Source organism: Tiliqua scincoides, chromosome 5 (assembly GCF_035046505.1).
Source record: "Tiliqua scincoides isolate rTilSci1 chromosome 5, rTilSci1.hap2, whole genome shotgun sequence".
Taxonomy (NCBI): Eukaryota; Metazoa; Chordata; class Lepidosauria; order Squamata; family Scincidae; genus Tiliqua; species Tiliqua scincoides.
In genome coordinates, this window is record NC_089825.1 from 143,615,487 (window position 1) to 143,641,000 (window position 25,514).

A 25,514-nucleotide genomic window follows, 5' to 3' on the forward strand; every position below is an offset into this window, starting at 1 on the left:
TGCAACAGCGGCTTGAAATTCTCAAAACCCACAAATATTGCAAGGTATTTTTTTTTGGGGGGGGGGGGATTATTCCTAATGTTTTTGTTAATTTTAACATGTGACTAGAAGAAACAAAGGGAGGGCTCTAGAACCAGATTGACCAAGCCTTACAGGTAAGACCACGTAGCCAACCCAATGCTGCACCCACATGCCTAGACATATGGGTTTCATTCCCAGAATTCTCCCCGCCATGCTTTTTTTCTACAAGTGGTGCTGGAACTAGAGCAGGAGGGTGGTGAAAAGGCTGATGTGTTTTCCTTTAACATGTGTGCACAGGGACACGTTAGTGGTTGAAGGGTGGTTTTGTAGGTGACAGCTTGCGGGGAAGGAGTGTGGGTGGTAGCATTTCAGAGTGGGTTTGTGTGACGGATCAGCTTGGGCCAATCACAACTGCCCAGCAATGTGCACTATGATCCTACCACAACGCATGAAAGCCCATCACTTCCTTAAAGAAGATCAGGCATTGGCTAAATTGGAATGACTCAAACACGTTTTCTCGGGTTAGGCGGTGACATGTCATTATCTGCCCTACAATTATCAAAATCACTATGACTGAGTTCTGGTTCTTGGAGAAATCCCACAGCCAGCCTGAGCGCAGGTGCAAGCTGAATAACACAAACAACTGGTGCTGGGCTGCAATGGGTCAATAAAGATTCTGTTGAAACCAGTGTGCAGGGGAGATACGGGGGGCTAAGTTTAAGAGCGGCTGCCACGAATGAGCATTGTTATTTTGCTGCTTCAAGCCCTGGTTCATGTGTTGATGAAGACTGTGTTGTGTTTTGCAGCTGACTTTCTGTGGCTCCGGTCACAAAGGACGCCGCTCGGAACCTTTGGGATGAAGGGTGACATTTGCTGGCATTCAGAATGCTTTTGTTATTGATCTTCCTCCTGCTGATGCCTCATACATGCAGCAGGAATTTGAAGTCTATAAGCTGTTTTCAGCCAGAAGTTCTTCAGACCTTCCAGGGCATCAATGCTGATATTCTCCTTGGGAAGTTTGTATCCCTTGTACTTCTGGAACTGCCTTTACACAACTTTGCAGTATGCCCAGAACGATCCTTCTTGGGGTAGTAAGTAGATCTTCATTGTTTAAAGGAGAAGGACAGGAATATAAGATCGCTCTTAACCCAGTTGAGATAAGTTGTCTTTAAATAATTCCAATGTAGTTTCAGTCTGATGGCTGCATCAAATATTGAAGCTCATCGCGTGTGTCTTGCGTGTGGTGCTTTCAAATGGTCATGCAGGGTAGTTCATCAAGTGGTGATTTGTATGTGATGAGTGGTCTATCGGGGATCTAACACCACCATGCAAACTTTCATATCATTTCAACCTGAATGTTTTCCAGTGTGGCTGATTCTTCTGTTGAACCACTGGTTACAATGTGACTGTAGAGCAGTAATATCTAGAGTGAATCAAATGATGCTTATTTATGAATGAGCTCACACCGGTTCTCCAGGATTCTAGATCGAGACCAACAGTCTTTCACGTGCATCTTCAATGACTTGTTAATATCATGTGTGTGTTTGTGTGTTTTTCCTCTGCGTGTGTGTGTGTATTCAGATGATCAACCCCCAGCTGTTTTATTAATTTGTCTTAATTACTGTTCCATTTAGTGTTTTATTTTGTAAGCTCTGTTATTACTTTTAAGGTCCCTTTAGCATTTGCCTTGGCAAAGAAAAGAAGGATATAAATTACTTTAAAAAATAACAACTGAATCCTAATCTGCTTGGGCCCAGTCAACACAGGCCTGTGATGTGCATGGCTTGTGCTATGTCCACCACAGGTTAAGAGGAGGCTGGGGGATATATTTAAGGGGATATATTTCCCTTTACCCCAATTAATGTCCCAGCCTGCCCTATGAGGCTTCTTGGATCCATGCCAGCTATAGAGCTAGCAGAAATCCAGGAAGCCCCAGTGTAATGCCAGGAGGGGGGTTAGGACATGGCGAAGGAGGCCTCTGCTGATCTCACCCCTTTCTGGGCCTGATAAACCCTCTGTTTCAGCCTCCCCTACCCAGAAACACCCTCTCCCCACCCTCTCTGACACCCTCCCTGACACCCTCCCCATGCCCTCTGCCACCCAGCACAACCTTACCTGTGCCATCCAACAGAATGCCGGAATGCAGCATCGATGGGGCAGCACAGGCCTTCCTGCCAGTGCAGCCTGCTCTCTGGGTGCTGGGAACATACTTTATGACATGTTTGTGAAACTTTAGCTTGCACAGCAGCCACTAAACCAGCCAAAGTCAGAGTTTGGATCATGCAATAAGTAAATAAATGTCCTTCCCAATTATTTGGGAATAATTTAATAATTATAAATCACAGTTTATAATTATAAACAGACCTTTAATAATTATAATCACAGTTCCCAGGTATCTGCACACAGTAGCAGACCTCACCAGTGCTGCAGCCCGGGGCAAAGGTTCACAATGGGGCCCCCCCATGGCACCATTACCACCCCTCCTATAGTATATCCATTCCCCACTTACCTGGAGCTCATGGTACCTCATGCTACTCCAGGATGCATCGGGGAAGCCTCCTGCAGGCAAACCAGAATCACAGTTTCCGACACCGTCGGGAGCCTCAGAGAGGTTTCTGCAGGGTCCTAAATGTGCGTGTGCCTCCATGCTCAGGGCATGTGCCCCATCAAATGAATGGCGGGTTCACCAACGTCTGCACAGCCATGATTGTTGGAAAAAGCCTTGGCATTCCAAAACTGCAATTATTCCATAATTTCTATATCACAGGAAAGCATAACGCATGACAAAGGAATTGTCTTGACTCGCATGAAAGGAAGAAATTCAAAATGAAAAGGTTTTTCTCTGCAGGAGGGATCTTTGAATCTCTTCTGAGTAACAGAAAATCTGTCTTATCAGAAAGAAAACTGGCAACCAGAAGGATTTGACTTACTTAGACTTCATTCAACTTTCATTGCAGCCTGATGCCGAAAAACTACCAGCATGTCCTCACATCTATTTTTGCCATTAATGAAATCAACAAGGATGCCAAGTTGTTACCCAACATCACATTGGGATCCTGGATCTTTGACAATAATTTTACTCCCAGGGAAACCTTTGTGAACACCTTTAAACTACTCTTCATGGGACAATCACATATCCCCAATTATGACTGTATAAGGAATAAGAAGTTCATGGCTGCCATTGGTGGACTCACTTCCCAGAACTCCATCCGAATGGCCAACATCTTTAATATCTACAAGACACCACAGGTACCTGTCTCTATATAGAGGCATAGCCGTAGCCCTCAGTAAGCTGAGAAACCCCCTTCCAAAACCCAAAGTGTGTTCTCGTTGGAATCTGTAATTTTAAAAGTAACTCTGTTTAATAAGGGATACATTTCTACCTTTACGACACACATTTTTTTCCCCTCCTAATAGCTCAGTTATGGCTCTTTAGACACCATGCTTTGTGATAGAATCCAGTTCCCTTCTTTATTCCGGATGGTTCCAAATGAAAACTCTCAATATGTTGGAATTATTCAGCTCCTCAAGCATTTTGGATGGAATTGGGTTGGCCTCCTCCTATCAGATGACGGCAGGGAGATTTGTTTCTTCGCACTCTGAAACCCAGACTCTCTGAGAACAATATCTGCCTTGCTTTCACATTTTCAATTCCAACAAAGACAAATCATGACGCATATGAAACTGACAGTTATATGCTGGGATGGATTTCTCGTACTCTCATGTTATACAGCCAAATCAATGTGATCCTTGTCTATGGAGATGGTCAGTCTATGGAGGGTTTGCGAATGATTCTAGAAGCACATGAATTTTTTAAGATGTGTCCTATGGAGAGGGTTTGGATTGTAACCTCTCAATGGGATTACACAGCTATTTTTACTTGGAACAGATTCACAGTCAAATCCCTCAACGGTACCTTGTCCTTCACAACCCACACAAGTGAGGTACCAGGATTCCAGGACTTCCTTGAAAGCATAAATCCGCATCACTCAGACCTTTACTTTGTGCGTGAGTTCTGGTTCAATGCTTTCCGTTGTTCCTTCCCCAGGTATGGTTTCCATGTCCCAGATGGAGAGAACTGCACTGGGGAAGAGAAGCTGGCGAGCCTTGCTGGACCTTTGTTTGAAATGGGAATGTCTGCCCAGAGCTACAGTATCTACAATGCTGTTTATGTTGTAGCACATGCTCTCCATGCCCTGTATTCCTCAACATCCAAACCTAAAGTGATGCGGAATGAACTGAGACGGAATCTTCTGAAAGTTCAACCATGGCAGGTAATTCACTCTTAGGCTGCAGTCCTACACACAACTAGCATGCCCCTGTTGCCTAGGGAGATTCCCATGGACTGGCCCTTGCCAATGTGACTTCTGCACGGCAGCACTCCCGAGCTTCATAGAACAAAAAAGAAACACTTGTCCCACCACACAACCTTGTCAAGAAACCACCAAATCATCCCAATCTTTCCTTTTCTTTGTCTCAAGTGACCTGAAATTGACTGGAAGTGTAGCTATTGCCTTGGTAATACTTCTGTGAATGTACTCTGTGTGTGTGTGTGTGTGTGTGTGTGTTTGAGAGAGAGAGAGAGAGAGAGAGAGAGAGAGAGAGAGAGAGAGAAGAGGGGAGTTTTCTGATTTTTAGCCTTTGTTTGAGGTCAGATATCAGCCTCAGGCATCTGGTGCCAAACAAATGCTGTTGACCAACCCAGCATATCCTCTAGAGCAGCCATTTTCAACCACTGTGCCGTGGCACACTGGTGTGCCACAAATGGTCCCCAGGCGTGCGGCAGGAATTTGGGAGAGGGTCATTTATCAATAGGACCATTGGGGGAATGTGAGCCCCCATTGACAGCACAGTGTGCCTTGTCAATTGTCAAAAAGCTGCTGGTGTGCCTTGACCATTTTAGTGCCTTGCCAGTGTGCCATGAGATAAAAAAAACATTGAAAAACACTGCTCTAGAGCATCTGTGGCATCAATCAACAGACTTTGCTCCATGGAAAAGACAAGCTTCCCCAACAGAACTGGGAGAAATGCTTTTATGGCCCTTGGGTCAGGCTACAGGGAACCATTCTCCTCCCATCTAATTCTCTCTCTTCCTCATAAATGTGTTCTGTGAGACTATATTGTGTGAGTGTTTTTGTGATACAACCCCACTGTATAGTTTATGAAGGGATTGTACTAGCACGCGGAGTCCCAGTTCAAACTCCTTGTTTTGATTCCTGAGCACAACTAAATTTTGCCTCAGTCGTCTTTCAACTTGCCAGATTACATAGATGTGACTTTAGCTTGGAAACAGGATCCCAGTATATGGTCACTTCCCCTTTGGGTATTCATTTAATTGTGTTTTAAGAAGCACTGGGAGGAACAAAACTTCCTTCTGCGTAAACATGCATAGGGATGCACTATCAGGTACACCTTGACTTAATTAATTGCTGAGTATGTCTAGAATCAAAGGCCACCCATTCATTGGATTGAGGCTCCACAGCCAAGTGGTAAAGGTTTTCATACATACGTCCCTGCCTGCCTAAATGTTGGCTTTTTGAAATCTGAAGAGTATGCATCTAAATCACTTTTTAAAAGAATGGTTGATCATCTCCATTTTTCTCACATATGAACTGAGTCACATACATATTGATTGATACTGATATTGAGTATTGATTGATATAAGCCAAACTGGAAACTTTGCTGACTGAAGGGCAAGATGCAAGTGCTTTAAATTAATAAATAAATATGAAAAATTGAGGTAAATGATATGAAACACAATCTAGGGTAAAGTCCATCATAATACACCTTGGCCAAATCATTCCAAGTTCTTCCAATCTAACAAATGTATATTGACCAAGTTCTTAAAAAAAAAAAAATTACTGTAGATACTCGCCTATAGTACATAAAATTTTTGCAAAGTAATCAAGCCCCAATTATCACTTTACCTTATCTCCGGGTCAATCAGAGGGCAGAGTCTTTCAACTCTGAAAAGTTTTGTTTCTTTCTCAAGCAGCTGGCAGGCACCCAGAGATCATTTGTTTCTACAGAAGCTGGGAAATTCCAGCCAAAGTTAACCTTTTATTCTCCTTCCTTCATTCCCTTTTGCTAATGCTTGCAAAGCAGGTCTGTTTTTTTTTTTTCCAACTCAGGTTGGGAATCCTCCTTTCCATTTGAAACAAAGTCCCAGGCTACAATTAAATAGTGCACCATTATTTAAGAATAATACTCATGGAAAGCAGTGTGTCTACTTCTGAGTAAAAAGGGTTGCAAATATATGCAGCTGTATCTCTCTGCTGTGAATTGAATTGCACACTCCCAGTTATGTGTTATGGGTTGTATGTAGAGTTTCTGGCTTAACACACCAGACACTTTAAAGGTGGATTTGATTCCCGGATCTCCTGCAGTGGTTCCCAACCTTTTTCACTTGCGTATCCCTTGGCAGCCCATTTCCAAAAATTGTACCCTTCATATTAGCAAAATGTTTGTAATAATACAAGCCTCTCTATGAAAACCCAGACTTCATGTATTTATCACATATTTTCTCTTGTCATCTGTTTGAAGAACAGAAGACTCTGCCTTTGCACTGTTTTGCACCAGAAGTGTGCTGAGAAATTCTGGGTGATTGATCACTTTCCATATTATGTTTCAGCTTTTTTACTGTGCTGGTTTTCAATCACTGGTCCATACATGAATTGATGACCAAAAACTAGCTATTGGTGGGTCTTTCACAGCCAACTAGCTACCTCCCTTCCTGCCTTGCTGACCCTGCAAGGCATTCTGGAGTACTACCTGCCTTTTCCTGCCATTATTCCATTCTTTTTCAGGTACCCCTAAAGGTCCTGTTGAGTGTCCCTAGGAGTACATGAATACCAGGTTACATAACAGTGGGAACCACTGTTTTACTGGTATGTTGTTTACAGTGCACTTACCCTGATAGTGTTTACAAAAAGATGGTGAAGACCAGCATTTAAAAAGAATCAAAATGTATCATATTATCTTTTACTATGTTTTTAATAAATTAGAGACTACAGTTCTAATAGTAGTCTCTAGACCAGACCTCCTGGGCAGGAGGTCTGGTCTAGAGAGTAGAGCTCCATTTGCCTGAAGATAACATCCACAAGGTTGCCAGTTCGAGGCCACCGCACCGTGCGACCTTGAAGCAGCTGACAAGCTGAGCTGAGCTATTCCATCTGCTCTGAGCGTGGGAGGATGGAGGCCAGAATGTGAAACCAGATCAGAGTGAAACATCTGGACTGTTGTGCTTCTTTCAATTGTAAAAATCCCTACGGGGATTTAATCAGCCTGCCTATGTAAACCGCCTTGAATAAAGTCTTGAATAAAGACCAAGAAAGGCGGTATATAAATACCTGTATTATTATTATTATTATTATTATTATTATTATTATTATTATTATTATTAGGTAACAACTAGTGGTAGGTTATTTTTCAGGATCTGGCCTTGGGTAAAATCAGACAAAACTATAGTCAGATACCCCACTAAGTTTAACCCCCGACTATCCGAGGGTCATAGAAAATTCCACGGTTGCTGACTCAAAACCTGCCCTCGACTTATCTGTGGGATCAACTTATAGGCGAGTGTCTGCGGTATGTTGATCTATTTCATCACTGACCTTGCAACTCCTCCTGAAAACTAAGAAATTGTCTGCTAATTTTTCTACATTGACATGAGATCTTAACTGCCCAAGTAGCACCCCCATAGTCAAGTGCATCTTTAATGATAGATACAATTCCCCCCCCTCCACTCCTAATCTAGCTTCACCATTTTCTGAGCAACATCCACTTCAATAATAGTGCTGGGGAGGAAATATTTTTTAATGAAAATTGGGAATTAGCTTCTGGATATGAAATTATCAATTTGGTCATGTTCCCCAACCAATCTTTCCGGAGAGTCCGCATTGGATGGCTTGACTTCGAGGCTCCTGCAGGGAAAGAGTTCACCATTAATGGAAGTGCAATTGTGTGGAATCAGAAGTTTAATCAGGTGAGTTGTTCTTTTATGCCCCTCCACACCAGACATGTTTTGGAGACATCCAAGCATGCCTGAGCAGACATTAAATTTGTACAAGTTTTTTTTATGTACCTAAAATTCACTGTATATCCACCCAAAATTAAGTGGTTGGTAGATGGCCAAAGATGTGAGAACTGACTCCATTATTGGGGGCTTTACCATGAATTTGAGATGATTGAACTCAGTTCAAACATTAAAACTCTTGGACCTCCAGAGTTTTGAGATGTGCCTGGTGTGTAGAGGGAAAATGGTGCAATTCCTCTCTGTTAATACAGAGAAGGCAAAGGAAAGTATTTTCCATGCAAGATTATAACAGCTGGGAATAGCAACTTTAACAATGGTGATTTCCATATTCATGATGATAAACCCGTTGACCATATATCCCTTCTTATGATCACAAGTAACAGGCCATGATGACTATATGCAACCTCCTGGTTTTCAAAGGATGATATCTCTGAATGCCAGATATAAGGGAGTGGCAACAGGATACAGGTATCTTGTTGTCTGTGTGCTGGCAACTGGTGGGGTATTGATAGATATAGGAAGCTGGTCTAGATGGGCCCTTGGCCTGATCCAAAACAGATCTTCCTATGTTCTTATTAATGAGACCTTAAGGGTCAGATACTAGAAGGTTGGAGATAATGATAAATAATGTGAAAACCAACTTATTTCCATCATAAGAATGATATTTTTATGGCTACTGTTAGATGCTACCCCATGCTCGGTGCGTCAAGAACTGCCGTCCTGGATATAGCAGGATTGTTCAACCGGGGAAACAAATCTGTTGCTATGATTGTGCTCAGTGTTCTCCAGGAAGGATTTCAATCCAAGCAGGTAAGGAAAAAAGGGATACTGGGTGTGTGTGTAAAGATTCCAGATGCTTTAAATTGGGACTGCTGCCCTAATTCCGATCATTCCTTTCTCTGAAAAATAAATCAGTCAACTTGTACAGGCTCAAAAGAACACCAGGGCCGCCCACCCAAGGCCCATCTAGTCTGGCATCTGGTTTCCCACAATGGCTCATCAGCTGCCTCTGGAAAGACCACATGAAGAAGAGAAAGGGCCCCAATCCTACTAGTCCACCGCACCCCACCAGAACAAGTATTCTGGTGATTCACCATACAGCATGGCCTGGCCTCTGCCAAAAGTGGCAAGTGGTCAGAGCCATTCATTAGAGGCCTGCCAATGAGTCCTGGTGCCAGAAAGTCAGCTTGGGGGGCGGGGGGGAAGCAGGTGGTGGTGTGGTTAGAACAGGGAGGTGAAGGGGAGAAATGGGGTGGAGATTGGCTGTAATATCACCGATGCCCGCCTGTTTCCCTTATTAAATGTTGGTGTTACATTTGCTACCTTCCAAAGTCTGCCATGGTTTAAAACAGTGCTCATCAACCATTTTCATGCACAAACCGAAGGAAGGAAGGAAGGAAGGAAGGAAGGAAGGAAGGAAGGAAGGAAGGAAGGAAGGGGATGAACCACTGATCCTGCCCACCCACCCCATTTCCCCCCACCTCTTGTGTTTTCACAACAACCCTGTTAGGTAGCAGCCTGGGCAGGGCCAACCTGAGGATCTTCTGGGGCCAACAAGGTGATGATACCAACAGCATGATACCAGAAAGAGGCTGTGCAGGATTATATAAAGAACTTTGTTTTGATAAAGCAGTACCATTATTGGACCAGATCTAAGTCTTCTCTTATACAGGCTTTGAAAGACTGCTGTGAACCCCCAAATGAGGCTTCACAACCCCATTGGGGCCATGACCCATAGGTTGAAAAACACTGGTATAGAGGCCAGGTTACACATACTTCTTGAATAGGGAGAACCATGAAGTAGGTCGTGGCTGTAAGTAGCCTCACAAAGATTTGACCTAGAGAAATGTTTCTTCTGGCTTGTCCAAAGGCCAGTCAGCCCCCTAAGCTTTCCTCTCTAGAATCCACAGTAGGCTCAGCACAAGATCTACGTCCTTGGGAATTTTGGCATTGTAACGATTCTCAGAGCATTTAACTGAAGACAAGTGTGATGGTAAGTTGGTGAAGGTGTGATATGAGATCGCATCCCCCACACTCCCACTTACCTCTCCGCCACCCTGTGCTTGCCACACTGACCAGGTGGTAAGTGTCACAGTTGTGCCTTATGGCACATTTGCAACATTACACACCAGCGCACAGCGAGAAATGTTCAGGATTGGGCCCTAAGTTGGCAGAGGAAAGTTGGCAGAGGGTGATTGAGGGCTTCAATCCTATACTCATTTTCTGGGGAGTAAGCCATAAATCATGCAATGGAATTTACTTCTGAGTAGACATGCATTGGATTGGGCTGCAGGTCAGGCATGGTTCAGGGATGGCCAGTGCAAGAAAGGGGATTTCAGCAGCAGCAGTAGTGGCAAAGATCCTATGGCCTGGCCTGGCCCCAACATGATCCAAGTAGGTCCATTTAGGAACAGATCTGGTGAAGAAGGCAAGTAAGACATTTTTTCTAGTCCCATCCTGGTCCTGAGGTGGTCTGTAGGCTGCAGCAAAGGCTGCTTTGGTGCCATTGCATCACAGAGGCTGGCCGAGCATAGGATTGGGTCCTCATTTTTCTTCTAATAAATTCCCAATAGGCTCCACACAAGACCAAGAGAGATGTTTGTGGTTTTGGCAATGTAGAGATTCCCACAGCATTTAAGAGGAAACTATCTGTGATGACATGTTGATGACATGAAGATCTTGTTCACTGATTTCAGATGCTGACCGCTGTGAGAAATGTCCTAAAGATCAGCACTCTAATGAGAGACAGGATCGGTGCATTCCCAAAAGAATCTCCTACTTATCCTATGATGAGCCCTTGGGAGCTGTTTTGGCTTCCATGACTCTTTCCCTTTCTGTTGTCACAGCTGCAGTGATGGGGAGCTTCATTCTCCACAGGAACACCCCAATAGTCAAAGCCAACAATTGGAGCATCACCTGCGCCCTGCTTTTCTCTCTGCTCTTTGGCTTTCTCTGCTCCTTGCTATTTATTGGGTGGCCTGGGAAGGTGTCCTGCTTTCTCAGGCAAACTTTGTTTGGCATCATCTTTTCCATGGCTGTTTCCTGTGTTTTGGGCAAAACCATCACCGTGGTTCTGGCTTTCTTAGCCACCAAGCCAGGAAACAGAATGAGGAATTGGGTGGGGAGGAGACTGGCAGCATCGGTCATCGTTCTCTGTACTCTCATTCAAACAGGCATCTGTGCTGTGTGGCTAGCAATGTCTCCCCCGTTCCCAGAGTTGGACATGAACTCTAAGGCTGATCAGATCATAGCGCAATGCAATGAAGGCTCAGATATCATGTTCTACGTAGTTCTTGGTTACATGGGGTTTCTGGCCATCGTCAGCTTCACGGTGGCATTCCTGGCCAGAAAGTTGCCAGACACCTTTAATGAAGCCAAGTTGATCACCTTCAGCATGTTGGTCTTTTGCAGCGTTTGGGTTTCTTTTGTCCCAACCTACCTGAGCACCAAGGGGAAATACATGGTGGCTGTGGAGGTTTTCTCCATCTTGGCCTCCAGTGCTGGCTTGTTGGGTTGCATCTTCCTTCCCAAATGCTACATCATAGTATTAAGACCTCATCTGAATACCAGAGATCAGCTTGTAAGGAAAAAGAGTAACTTGGTTTGATGCTTCTCAGTTTCCTATTTGTGAACCCTTTTTATGCATATATCCTATATTAAGAACATAAGTACAGCCCCACTGGATCAGGCCATAGGCCCATCTAGTCCAGCCTCCTGTATCTCACAGCGGCCCACAAAATGCCCCAGGGAGCACACCAGATAACAAGAGACCTCATCCTGGTGCCCTCCCTTGCATCTGGCATTCTGACATAGCCGATTTCTAAAATCAGGAGGTTGCATGTACACATCATGGCTTGTAACCCGTAATGGATTTTCCTCCAGAAACTTGTCCAATCCCCTTTTAAAGGCATCTAGGCCAGATGTTAACAGTGAATGAAGACATAATTAATTTATATTATATATCATATGTTCTCAGACTGGTGGGTCGCAACCAACCAGTTTGTGTAATGCTTTCCCCGTCCCTTTAAGGGGTGGGGGAAAGGGAGGGATGCAGCAATCGTGTTGCTAAGGGGGGCAAGGGGTGTGCTTTGCACTTACTTTAAGAAGGCAGGGCTGCAGCAGATGTGGGGAGCCCTGCGCAGCCCTGCAAAATGGAAGAGCTTTGCGCCCTCTTTTAGTGAACGGTCCAAGCCTTGGGGTACGTTGTGCAGGGCTGTGCAGGGCTCCCCACACCTCCTACAGCCTGCTGCAGCACTGCCTTCTTGAAGTGCAAAGCACCCCCCCCCCCAGCTGCCCTAGCCCCTCTCCTGCAAGAACTTACTGAGGGAGTAAAGCTCCCTCAAAGTTTGAGAAACACTTTATATAGAATTCCTTATGTCTTCTATATTTAGAGTCAATGAAATGGCAAAATCAAAAAAGGACAACTGTCTAGACCAGTGGTTCTCACACATTTAGCACCGGGATCCACTTTTTAGAATGTGAATCTGTCAGGACCAACCAGAAGTGATGTCATGACCGGAAGTGACATCATCAAGCAGGAAAATTTTTAACAGTCCTAGGCTGCTATCCTACCCACACCCAGGAGTAAGTCCCATTTACTATCATTGTTAAAAGAATATACATAGTAGCTTGTTAAAAGAACAGTTCTGTAACATTTCCCCAAATGCAGTCTCATACCTTGGTAGCATCAAGTCTACCCCATCAAAGACAGCTTTTCTCCATATCTTATCCAAGTGCACCTGCCTTCATTCCTCAAACATCTCCTTTGCCTAATAGCAGGCTATATGTGTGACTGTACAAGAGCAGGAACCTCCATCAGGAGAATAACATGGACAATGATATTTCATAGGAACACTTCCTTGGTCTGTTGCACAGCTGGTGAAAAATTTAAAAGCTACTTAGAACAGTTTGCATTAAACATGCAAACATCTGGACTGCTGATGGGCAGTCTCATGGAAGTCAGATACACTTGGTTTTCTAGTAGAAAAACATAAACATAAAACGGGAATCCAGTTGCCCCTTCTCTGAGGCCTGATCCTGAAACAGGACAGAATGCACTGACCTGCATAAGGATCAACCAAGCTTGGCATGGCTACTCAGAGAATTGAGCTAGGAGAGGTGTTTTTGATCAACTTTGATCAACTCCCAAGACCTCCACAGGCTGCCTGGTATGCAGCAGTTTGACCTATGTGGGGGGACGACACAAGCTGCAACAATGACAACCTTCAGGACACATTTCAGGCAACCAGCCAGCCAACCACACCAAATTCTTCTGTTATTCCCCACCATAACCTCACTTGACACCAGTGGTAGACCTATCTTTTTTGGGCCCTGAACTGTTCTGAGGGCTCCTTTGCAACTTTATCAGGAGCGGGTTCCTTGAGAAGCTCCTAAAGGAGGTCTGTTGCATCAGCAATTGTCTCATGGACAGTGAAGGGCTCTTTGAGCAACAGGAAGGTCCAGCTTCACATATATCTGGCTGAGTCCCAAGCCACAGTATGTTCTGATCCTGCTCTCTCACTCCACAAAACATCCCACAGTTCTTCTGGGATAAAAAGATACGAGCGGCTGGGTCACAGGACCCTGGTGCCTTTTCTCTCTCTGGCCTGCCGGTGCTTTGTGAAGCACCTCCATTCAACCTGCTAGCCAGGAACAGATCAGACAAACAAATATATCTGGCAGAGATCCAAGTAGCCCCATAGGGCAGGCTGGTGTGTTACTTGGAGTAAGGAGACAAATACACTCTTACCCCAAGGAGACCTCCAGCTGCCTTCTAACCTGCACTGGATACAGCTGAGGCCTTGCGGCCTGGCTGTACCAGCACAGGTTAGGATTGGGCTATAGGTAACATTGGTCCCACTAAATTTATTTGTTTTTTGTTTTTAATTCTGTAGCCTCTTTGACACAGAGCTATATCACCCCAAAATATGCTCTTCTCTACATTATATATAGAGCTTCTGTCTTAGAATAACCATGCCCACAGGTTCCTGCCGTTCCTCCAGTTTTCCATGGTGCCAATTATGTCTCTGCCCACTCCAACTCCTCCACCTTCACTCTGATCTGCTGTAATTTGCTTATAAACACCTGTACAGAGTGTCTCTTTCCAAATGTCATTGGTCTCTGCCTTCTCCTCTGTGAACTTTTCATTTCTTGGACCAGCTGCCATGTCCTACTGTATGCTCAATTTGAAACTGACCCTGAAAAAGATCCACCCACAATCCTTAGGGATGAATTTACCCAAAACGAATGCTGCCCAGTTCCTATCGGCTTCTCCCCAGTGTTTGGTTTTAATGCTTGAAACTGCTCTGTAACTTTTTAAAATTTTTTTTAAAAAATAGGACCGCAGGCTGGTCCAATTTCAGCTCAAAGGAATCCAGGGCACTCTGCAGAGGTTTGACTTGTCTCAAAACATTCCTCAGGTTTGAACATCCAAATCCTTCATCCTGGCTCTGTTGTCTCCTCCTAGCATTGAGACTCCTCAGCTCCACCACTCTAACTGGCCCTTTGCATGGAAGAAGAAGCACGTCCTACTGCCCAATTCTATGCTTGGGGAGCACTGTCAGAACTTGTGCAAGAACAACAGCAATGACAAAATGCTGGCTGCCAACGCACACTGTCACCACCACAAATGGTGCTTGGCACAAGCTGAGCAGTAGTGGATTTCCCAGACACCCTGGAACCAGTAAGTTGGCATGGCGAGGATGGGCAGTGGGCAGGGTTGGGAAGGCCTGGGAAAACTTCTTGACATGGAGGGAGAAGGTTGATCCTGGTGACACTGGCATGTGCCAGGATCCTATCCCACTCTTTTCACCCATTCCAACTCCCTTGGGCCCAATCATACCCAACATTCCGGCACCGATGCAGGATTCCTTTGCGGCTGAGGTGAGGGAACAAATGATCCCTTACTATGAGGATGTCTCCGTAAATGACCCTACCACTGCAATAGGCAGGGCACAACCCATTGGCATGACTGCATCAACACTGGAAAGTTGGAGAGAATTTGGCCCCAAGACTTTAGAGCTGGTGTGAATCCAGGGAGACCCATAGGGGACCAGGGGGCTTACCCAAGCTATGGTGCCCTCCCACCCTAGGATGCAGTTCACGCCTCCAAAGAGCAGTTTCATTAGCACTGGTAGTGGGGGATAAGATTAGGGCCTGAATATGCTACTCCAGGCACCCTGGGGTTCAACATCCTTCCCAGCAACCTACACTTGGTTTCTAGGACAGCTCAACTACACTTCTGAATATCATTGGTGCTGAGATATGGCACATCTCTACCTCCTCAGCAGCACTAGCTACCAGTCTATCTAGATAACATGTTACATCTGCAGTTGAAAGTCCAGTCACCAGGTGTCCTACGTTCCCATCACAAACCCACCTCTCTGTGTTCCTAGAGATCAAATCACTCATGATTAGGAGTGTCCTCAACCACCATGGAATATTCTTGACATGAGAGGATTTGGGTTCATTATCCAAAGGGTTAATTTGGGTTCATGCCCAAATTTGGGATTTGGGTTCATGCCCCTTTCCCGAAATCCTGATTCTCCATGACAGCCCAGGAACTTTCAGTCTGGAAGGAAAATGTTTCTATCACATCTCTGAGAGTCTTTTCTGCTTTTTCCTGCTTCTCCAGATCAGTTACCTTACCTTGAGAGGAATGAACCAACTCCCTAAGAGCCAAGAACCCATGATACCAAGGAAACATGTACAACAGGTATACAATAGGCCACCATACATGTGACATTATATCCAGTACGCTAGATAGCACAATCCTATCCAGGGCTGACTTGCACAATGCTGTCAACAGAGCCAGTAGGGGAGCAAGCAGGCTGAGAAAGGTATTTAAAGATTTGTGGGTGAGGCGACCCACAAAACAAGATATTCTTCTCCTAATCTGACTTATTAGGAGATCAAAAAGCCAGCAGGGGAGTGGCTGCTGTGAGATGTATTGTCTAGAGTGTCACATGTACAACTAGCTGCCTACTGAGCATCAGTTGTGGGTGTGAGCTTGGAATAAAGAGCTCCTCACACCAGGGAAAAAAGTTCATTCCCTTAAAGCTCAATTAGCTGACCTGGAGAAGCTGCGGGAGCAGAGAGGTATGCAAAGGAGAAGGTCATAGAGAATGAGGGGGGAAGGGAACGTCTTTTGGAGGGAGAGAAAGTACTCGTTCCCCGGAGGATGAACTGAAATCTTCTTGAGCCAAGGGTACTCTGTGGTGGGTCTGATCATTGGAAGCATGAGTGAGAGGACTTGTGATAGTCAAGTGTGCTTGTAATGGAGGTGCTCTTGGCCGCTGCACGATTTATCCTAGCACATAAAATACTTTTCCATTGCATCCAACTTGTACCAGAAGCTCAACAAGAATGTCTACCTGGGTGTAAAGACACTGCCATGGCTGGGAGGATGCCTGGGGTTGCCCCTTGGGAAACATTCATAATTGAAATAATCATAATCATAATCATGCAGGTATTTCTATACCGCCTATCTGGGTTCTCAGATTTCTCCTCGGACTTTATTCAAGGCGGTTTACATAGGCAGGCTAATTAAATCCCCATAGGGATTTTTACAATTTGAAAGAAGGTTCTATCTTTCAAGAAACCACAACATTCAGATGTTTATTGCTTGATCTGGTCGCACATTCTGGCCTCCATCCTCCCACGCTCAGAGCAGATGGAATAACTGGCTCAGCTTGTCAGCTGCTTCAAGGTCGCACAGTGCCAGTGGCTTCAAACTGGCGACCTGCGGATGTTATCTTCAGGAAAAGGTGGACTGTGGTCATTCCTCCCAGTATGAGGTCTCTGGTTAGAAGGAAAACAAAAACAAAACACTGGCTTACCTGTAGGCTGCTTGCGAGAATAGATCTATTGCTTTGCCATCAGTTCCTGTTGGAGAAAGGAATCTCTCAGGAGAGAGCAGGCTGGTCGAGGGAGTAGTGCCAGTGGTGTTGCTAGGGGGTGCGGGCGTGCAGGCCACACCAGGTGATGTGGGCTGGGAGGGTGACGTGCCCCGGGAGGGTGACGTGCTAAAATCGCGCCTTTACGAGCTACCATGTCATGCCATACACTGTTGGATGTGGAATGACTAGCGGAACACAATGCAAAAGCCCTGTTGAGTTCCCTCCTTTCCTTCAAAAGTTATGGCCAAAACACCAGAAGGAAAAAATGCATGGGGCCATATGGAAAGTGAAAGTGAGCCATAGCACGTGTTTACTCGCGAGTAGGCATATGTGCCATGCTCCGTCCAAAAGGGCAGACTGAGAGGACTTCAACATCAGAATGGTCCTGATCCAATGAATGCAGCCCCAAAAACACCTGAGGAGGAGGTCCCTCCCCCCGCAGCTGTGAGTGTATGAAGCCCTATGGGGAGTGAAAAAGCCTCCCGTAGCATTTACTCGTGAGTAGGCAGACAAGCCTTGGCTGGTGGTCAGGCCAGGCAAAGAATGTGAGGACACCAGAATGGCCCCGATCCAATAGGACTGGAGTGCAATAAAAGCCCCAGAAGGCAGCCTTCCCCCCCCCCCCCAACTAGAAAGGACCAACAAAGAGGCTTGAACTGGTAAGGGGAAAGTTTTCTATTTTGCACTTGCAAGTTTCCTTCACAGCCCAATCCTACCCACACTTTCCTGGGAGTAAACCCAACTGACTCTAATGGGACTTACTTCTGAGTAGACAAGCATAGGATTGGGCTCTCAGACTTGTAAAGCCAGGTGGGTCTTTGTATTGATGTGCTTGAAATAGAAGGACTTTAAATTGGGCACTGGGGAGGGCTGGAAATCTCACTGATTGTGTGTTTTTTTTTTTCGTGGTGGGGGGTTATTGCAGACAGACTGCAGAGAAAATTCACTTGGTGGAACAGGACTGGCTCTGCCTTATTTAATTATTTATTTTAATTTAATTTAACTATTTATAATTATTTATTTTAATTTGCTTGATGTTGTCACTTCTGGACATGACATCACTTCCAATGGGTCCTGGACAGACTGTCATTCTAAAAAGTGGGTCCCAGTGCTAAAAGTATGAGAACTGCTGCAATAAGCTGTTAGTAAGTTTACACAGGTGGGTGGGTATGTGTAACTCCACAAGTTTTCAAAATCACTAAAATCAGAATTTGGAGGAAAAATATCATCAAGTTATATATCAATCAATGCGTAATTTCATGCAGAATGCAATGAAACAAACCACATTGAGCTATCTGTGTTCTATCAAAAGGTACTGCCAAAAAACCAGTGGGGGTGGTGCAATGGTACATCATCACACCCACCACCTGGGGTGTTGCCCTGCCCACTGCATGGGGTGATGCACAGGCCTCCCACACCGGGTGACACGAATCCTAGTGACGCCACTGAGTAGTGCCTCATGGTTAGTACACACTCACTCTTCCTGCTTCCAACTTTCCCTTGATTGAACTAGCAGCTGAATGGGGAAAAGCCTTGGTGGATCATGTCCACTGCCATCATCTCAGGGTACAGAGACTATAGGCAGAGGTGGACCTTTGTTATGTGAAAATCCCCCCTTTTTGCCTTTTTGCTGTGATTGTCTCTCTATATCTGGTTAGGCCATTATGGACTCTAATATCATGCAAGCTAAACTGTTCTCCCAGCATACAGGCCGCATTTCCAGGACTTTGATCAAGCCACAAGCTCATTGTTAGTTTACGCGCACACACACGCGCGCACACGCACACACACTATTGGAGAAATTCCTGTGTCTTAATCAAATCACCCTTTAGGCATCTCCTTTAGGCATCTCCTACACCCTTTAGGCATCTCCTACAAACTTTAACTGCCTTTCATGATACTGGTGTTGAAATTCTGTTTCTGATTCATTGTATTGTACCTACATCCTGTATTTTTTCCACACAGTCTTTGTTAAGTTCCCCTTTCCAGGAAGCCAGTCATCAGCCTCCTGACTGACTTTTGCAGATAACTGCCAAGCACTCAGCATTGTGTTAAGCAACGAGCAATCAAGCTACCTTCCAGCTGAGCACGTAGGCACTATATCCCAACCCCTTCTAAGAGAGGTCTTTCTCCCTCCCTCTTTTTCTGTGTTGTGTCAGAGTGTCCTCTCCACAGGACTCTCTCTCTCTCCCCCCCCCCCACCGCTCTACAGGACAGGTAACTTACTTGCACCTGGAACTTTCCCGTCTCCTCCCATCTTTAGCTAGTAGCTAGGGTTGGCATAGCAGGGACCCCTAAAATCCTTCCCTACAGCCCCCTTTCTCTTCTGATTTCCTCGGATGCACCAAATTTATTTCACAAGCAGCCACCATCAAAGCTAGGTACACTGTATTCAATCATTAGGATTAAGAAACATGCCTTTCACATTTCCCCATGTGCATAATTTTTACCTTTCTCCTTTTGTAATAAAACCGTAATCTTTTATTGAAAGTTCTCTTTCTCTCAGTCTCCTCTTAAGCAAAAGGGAATTTCTCTGCATTACACCATCTTGTTATCCAGCCTGAGGTCTAATAAGGGCAGTGTAATAATTCCCCTAAGCAAAAACAGCCCTTTTGGTAACACCTTCTGGGGAAAAAACTCTCCCAGCAGAGCACAGGACCCAGGTTCTAACTAAAAAATCAATCCCACAGTGGCATCTGCAGCATGAAGAGACATAAGAATGCACGGAATCACCCATGAACGTAGACCAGCAGTCTTCCAACTGGAGATCACTGCACACTGGTAAAGGCTTCCCTGGTGCCAGCAAAGCTTACTGTTCCTCCAGGGAGCCTCTTATCTTCACACCCATCTTCCCCAAACTTTGCACCAGCCAGCAGCATCTGCCTGGAAATCTGGGCACAGAGCCTGCTGGAGCAATGGATCATGCAAGCAGCTGGCCAGTGTGAGGTTTGGGGAAGATGGAGAGTGAAGACAAGAGGCTCAGTGGACCAGTAAGTCCCATTCACCCGGGGAAAGGACTGCCACAGGCTTTGGATTTGGCCCGTGTGCCGTAGATTAGAGCAGGGCTCTCCAAACCGCAGCCCGGGGGACAGATGCAGCCCATGGCAAGCCTCTGTCTGGCCCATGGCCAGCGTCTGGTCCACTCAACCAAACACAACCAGAGCTGTGCTTGGTCATGTCCAGAGTGTGTTCTGAGGGCTGGAGAGGTGGGGGAATGGAGGTCCATTTGAGTGTGTGCTTTATTTCTTTGGTGTGCATGTGTGCTTGGAGAAATCCTGATGTATTTATTTAAATTTTATATTTAAAATTAATTTTTTCCCAGCCCTCAACACTATGCCAGATATTTGGTGCGGCCCTCTGGCCAAAACGTTTAGACAACCCAGTTTTAGAGGAGTTTGACACAGACCAAGCAGGCCGATATATAACTAATTAATTACAAACCTCCACAAAATATATTAGACAACGTGGGAAAGGGAAGGTGAACCAAAAAAAAAAAAAAAAAAAAAGTACAAGCAGGCTGAAGGTAAATGCCTCAGGGCCCAATCCTATCCAACTTTCCAGTGCTAATGCAGCCGCAATGCAACCCCGAGGTCAGGGAATTCCCCCTCCCCCCCACTACAAGATGCATGGCTGCATCAGTGCTGGAAATTGGATAGGATTGGGACCTCAGTTTCACTGGAAAGCATCAAGGAAGGTTTTCATCCAACAGATGCAGTACCCATTAACACACGAGGGAGCCAAGATGCTGCTCAATCGTTCCTGGCACCCCTTAGGGAGAAGTTTGTCCAGGGCTAAACAGGAAAACCAAGCGAAATAGCATAAAAGCCCATCACCATTGTCACTAGGCAGCCCCTAGCTTAACCTACTTATGTTGCACAAAGTCCAGTCCTTTCACTTGGACTTGAGTGAGTGGGTGGTTCTTTCTGGGCTACTTTAAATGGGTGAAGCTCAACCTCCACTTCTTCTGAACTTGGACATTTGTCATGTTGGTTCACAAACACATATGCTCTCTTTCATTCACTAATGTGGGAGTACCCCTATATCCACAGGGCATTCTGGAGACACACACAGAGATCCTGCAAATCCGTGGATACTGGGGATGCACTTTAAAAACTTAGATAATGTAAAAATAAAAAAGCCAAACAGTAAGCAGTATGTTGGAAAGCAGTATGTACTCATCATCATCAATAGATTTTCTTACTATTGCACAGTGGTTTTGCTGCATTTTGAGGGCCCCAGGCAGACTTCCAAGCTGCCCCTTCTTGGTTGTGCAATTCTTTCCCCTTCAGATAGGCAAAGCCTGCTGCAAAGTTTGTCCCAGCGGCTCCTGGGGAGTTAAAACAGTAGAAAAATAGCAAACAAGATGCTCAAAAGGGAGGGGGGTATTGCAAGGGATTCATCACAGAGCACATGGGAGAGACTTGGGAGTAGACATGCACAGGAGCACACTGTTAGTTCCATACATTAATTGTGCATCATGTGGAGTATTTCTTTACACAAAGCTGCAACACTCTGGCTCCACTTCTGGAGCCACTTGTGACCCATCCCCAGATGAGCAACTCAACAGCCTCTTCCTCTTTTCTAGGGTGCCTTCCTGCTGGACCAGCCATGCACAAGAGGAACCCCACCTCTGCTGCCTGTGTGTTTCTCCTCGTTCTCCTTCTCCCTCCTGTCTCTCCAAAATGCCGGAAGGGCACAGCTGATGAATGCAAGAATGCCAGTTTTGTCCCAGGTGCCCACGCAGTTGAGAATGGTATTGATATAACCGTAACAGGTCGTGCAAGGTATCCTTGGGCGGATATGTATCACATTAGTCCTGCCGTGGACTGCACTGTGTGTGAGAATCCCTTGCTGGAAGGGAAGCCAGTTCAGAGGCTTCCCTTGATCATGAGCGACTGGAAAGCCCACACTCCCTGCCAGCAGAATGTGGAACATTCAGTGCAACAGTCGGTTATTGGTGTTGCTGAAGGTTGGGCAGCACTGGAAGTGAAAAATGACTGGAGGCATGAGCTGGACCTGAAGATCAGCCCCAATGATAAGGTCCAGCGGGCTCTCGCAGGATCACATTCCAGAGCGACTGAAATCTGCAAACGTAGGAGTTCAGAGGACAAGTACATCTTTCTTCTCCATCACATCACTTGTCCACACTACAAGTGAGAAGGGGGGAATGCAGGGTGCTGGTGTGGGAGGCTGGTGGGGCTGGAGTTGACTCTCCCCACAGAGAAGCAGGAGGCGGCCAGCAAAACCCCACATAGGAAACTGTGTGGCCACTGGAAAACAGTTTGGGGGGCTACGCATCCATGCCCCCCCCAATCTGCCACTGGTGTCACAACCATGTGTCACAGCATTTTCCACCCTTCCTCGCTCTGCCACTGCACGCTGGGCAGCTTTCCAGATGTCTGCGGTTTCACTCTCTGCCAGTTTGTGACAGCTGTAAAGCAGGTACTGTTACCAGAATACTAGTTTCCACAGTAGTAGAACCCAAAAGGATTGGGCTGTCTGTCTCCTGCAAGTCAGAGGGACTGCATGCTTAGTAGCTGTCTCTGGGCGCAATCCTAACCTGCGCTGGAACAGGCAAGCCAGGAGGCCTGCGCTGTCTCCAGTGCAGGATTGTGGTCAGAAGCAGCTCAGCCAGAGGTAAGGGGAAACTTCTCCCCTTACCCCTGCGTAAGGGCTACTGGCCACAATGGGTCTCCTCAGACTTGCGCCACCTCCTGAGGTGGCACAAGTCCGAGGAGAGTGGAGCGGCTTGAATCCACTCTGTTCTCCCCGGGAACGGGGATTGGGATCCGGCATAACTGTTGGATCCCAGCACCGCCTCCTGCTCCCCACCCGCCCATCCCGAGGGCCACTCATCGCCTGCCCTCCCCCCGCCCAGGAACGCCTCCCTCCCTCCTCCTTCCCACCCCCCCACGCCTACCTTTTCCACTTGTGTCGTCACAGGCGGGCTGACGCAAGCGGCTGAGGTGAAGCCAGCATGGATGCTTATGTCAGCGCCGGCCTGGCTTCCCCAAGAGGAGGCTTAAACGTGCTTTACGGCACGTTTGTAACCCTCCCAGGTCGGCCCAAGGGACTTGGGCCAGCATAGGGCACAGTTTGGATTGCGCCCTCTGTCTCTTTCCTTCTGTGCATGCTGCGCATGTGTGTCTGAGTGTGTGCATAAGAGTTTTCTTACTTGTTTGTTGGAGGGCCACTGTCGCCCCAGACCTCATTCCACACATTCTCTTAACTGACCATCTGATCTTTCAAATAAGGCTTTTCAGTAGGACAACCAAGGCAAATCTCCTCCAAAGGCTTGAAGAGAGTTGGTTCAGTGGGGCAGACTAGCATCCCCACCACAAGTCAGAGCATGTCACTCTCATAGTTCCAGTTCCCCCTTTATAGTATAAGAGTGAGTGGTAGTTGAGATAGTCCCAGTTTGAAGCCTCTGCTTGGTTTTCAGAGCATTCCAGTACAGTTTCAGGGTACATATTTTTTTGCCTCGGTTATCCTTTCACCGCCAAGCCACACTGGTGTGCCTTTGGCCACCACACTGGCTTGTTTCCCCACCTTTGTGTTTGCATGTTAAGACATGGTTAAAAAGCATGGCAAGTAACACTTGGAAGCCTCCCAATCTAGAAGAATCTGGTAGATTGCACTTGGAAATAAAATGCTGCATCAGACAGACCTCTGTGCTATGTGATTCAACAAAGCAATTTTACGGTCATCTCAGAATTGTAGCTTTTTTGACAACTCAAAAATAGTGTCATGAGCACAAGCCCATAATGGGCAGAATGGTTCCATTTCTGCTCTCTGAATTATCTTCTCATTCCTTTTCCAGGTTCCGCATCGGCAAAGACCGATTTCTGAGCAAAGAGTTTGAAAACAAGGTAAAGAATCTCCCCGAAAAGTATAACTCCAGCTCAAAGCCAGACTATTTTGACCTCATTAGCAGCTATGGGACTCATTTTGTAACAGAGATGGACATGGGAGCACGTGCAAGGTTCCTGTCAGCTGTTCCAGTGTGCGTGGCACTGCTGGAAGGCACCACTGCCTCTGATATAAGTCGTTGCCTGGCAATTGATTTGGGTCTTACTCTCAGTTTTGATGGAGTGAAAAACAGCCCTGACTTCCTGATGTGTAAAGAAAAGAAGAAAAACCCAAATTTCTATAATGCGTTAGAGTTAATCACCCAAGAGTTTTGGGGTACTCTTTATACTTTAAATGGCACAAAATGGATAGAAAATACAAAATCCTGGCCTGCCTTGCTCTCCTACTCCCTAGAGCCACTCCATACCTTGGTGGATAAGGCTGACCCTCAGAGGGAGGGCTTGCAGCAGGCAGTGAGCCAGTATGTGAGAGAAAGAGCTCTGCGGAGAAACTGCACCAAGCCTTGCCCACCAGGATCCCAGCCTAGCGCCAGTGACTTCTGTTCTTGTGAGTGTCCCAACAATAACTTCACCACCTCCATGTGCTGCGCACCAAAGCGAGGCCTGGCCAAGCTGACGGTGACAATTGAACGTGCTAAAGACTTGTGGGGGGACCTCATCACACGTTCCGATGGCTACGTCAGCGTGTCCTTCCAAAAGAGACGGATGTGCACACACACTGTGTGGAACAACAACAACCCATCATGGAATGTCATCTTGGATTTTGGAGTTGTCCAGCTCAACAAGGATCTCAACAAGCTGGAAGTGGAAGTCTGGGATCAGGACTTTGGATGGAATGATAACCTCCTGGGACACTGCAGCCAGGCTCTGGAAACATTTACATACAAGTCCGCAACCTGCTATTTGGATCACGGGCGAATGCATTTCAATTATCATTTGAATTGTGGTTCCAACCTGATTGGTTCTTCCTGCTGGGGTTATTTAGGTCGGTGGCGTTTCCCTGAATCTGTTCATCATTATTTCTATTATTAAGGATATCTGTATCCTGCTTTCCAACAAATATTAAATCGCAAAGCTGATTAAAAGCTAAACAATAAAAAACCAATACATAATAATAATAATCATAACAACAACAGGTATTTATATACTGCCTTTCTGGCCATTGGATTGCTCCTTTGGCTTTATTCAAGGCAGTTACATGGGCAGGCTTTCTCTAAACCCCAAAGGAGTTTTTACAATGAACAAAGAAGTTCTGTCTTTCAAGAACTGACTACATTCCAGGTGGATCTTCTCAGAGTCTGGTCACATTCTGGCTGCTGTCTCTTCCCACACAGACCAAGTGTTTCAGAGCCAGCTTCTTTTGGCTCTCACCCAAAACAGCTGTGCTCAGCTTGTCAAGGGCTTGCCGCTCCTGCGGCTTCAGGGGATCTGGAACAGGCAACCTTCAGATGATATCTCTGGGCATAACAGCAGCTCTACCCTCTAAACCAGACCTCCTGCCCATAGTATATAAACTACGCATGTTTCATACCAGAGTGAAAGTATAAAGCGGCCACTGCGAAGCAGAAGGACCCCTGATGAAGGACCCACTGAAAGATTTCAAGCATGACTGGTGTCAGCCCTTTCCGTGGGTCCACAATCTGCTTTCTTCCCCATCAACCACTGTTTAGCTTGCCAAAACTGGCAGAACAG

The 25,514-nt window shown here is 46.0% G+C and overlaps 2 protein-coding genes across 2 annotated transcripts; both read left to right on the forward strand.

The window, feature by feature from the left end:
- Window positions 1-590: 590 nt before the first annotated feature.
- Window positions 591-11,663, forward strand: LOC136654050 (vomeronasal type-2 receptor 26-like). Its single transcript, XM_066630912.1, has 3 exons — window positions 591-640; window positions 4,070-4,173; window positions 10,753-11,663. Exons 1-3 carry the CDS (start codon window positions 591-593, stop codon window positions 11,661-11,663), a joined length of 1,065 nt encoding a protein of 354 aa, XP_066487009.1.
- Window positions 11,664-21,753: 10,090 nt separating this feature from the next.
- On the forward strand, window positions 21,754-25,308 carry LOC136654051 (perforin-1-like). Its single transcript, XM_066630913.1, has 3 exons — window positions 21,754-22,106; window positions 23,774-24,709; window positions 25,203-25,308. The coding sequence occupies exons 1-3, from the start codon at window positions 21,754-21,756 to the stop codon at window positions 25,306-25,308; spliced, it is 1,395 nt and encodes a 464-aa protein (XP_066487010.1).
- Window positions 25,309-25,514: the final 206 nt, after the last annotated feature.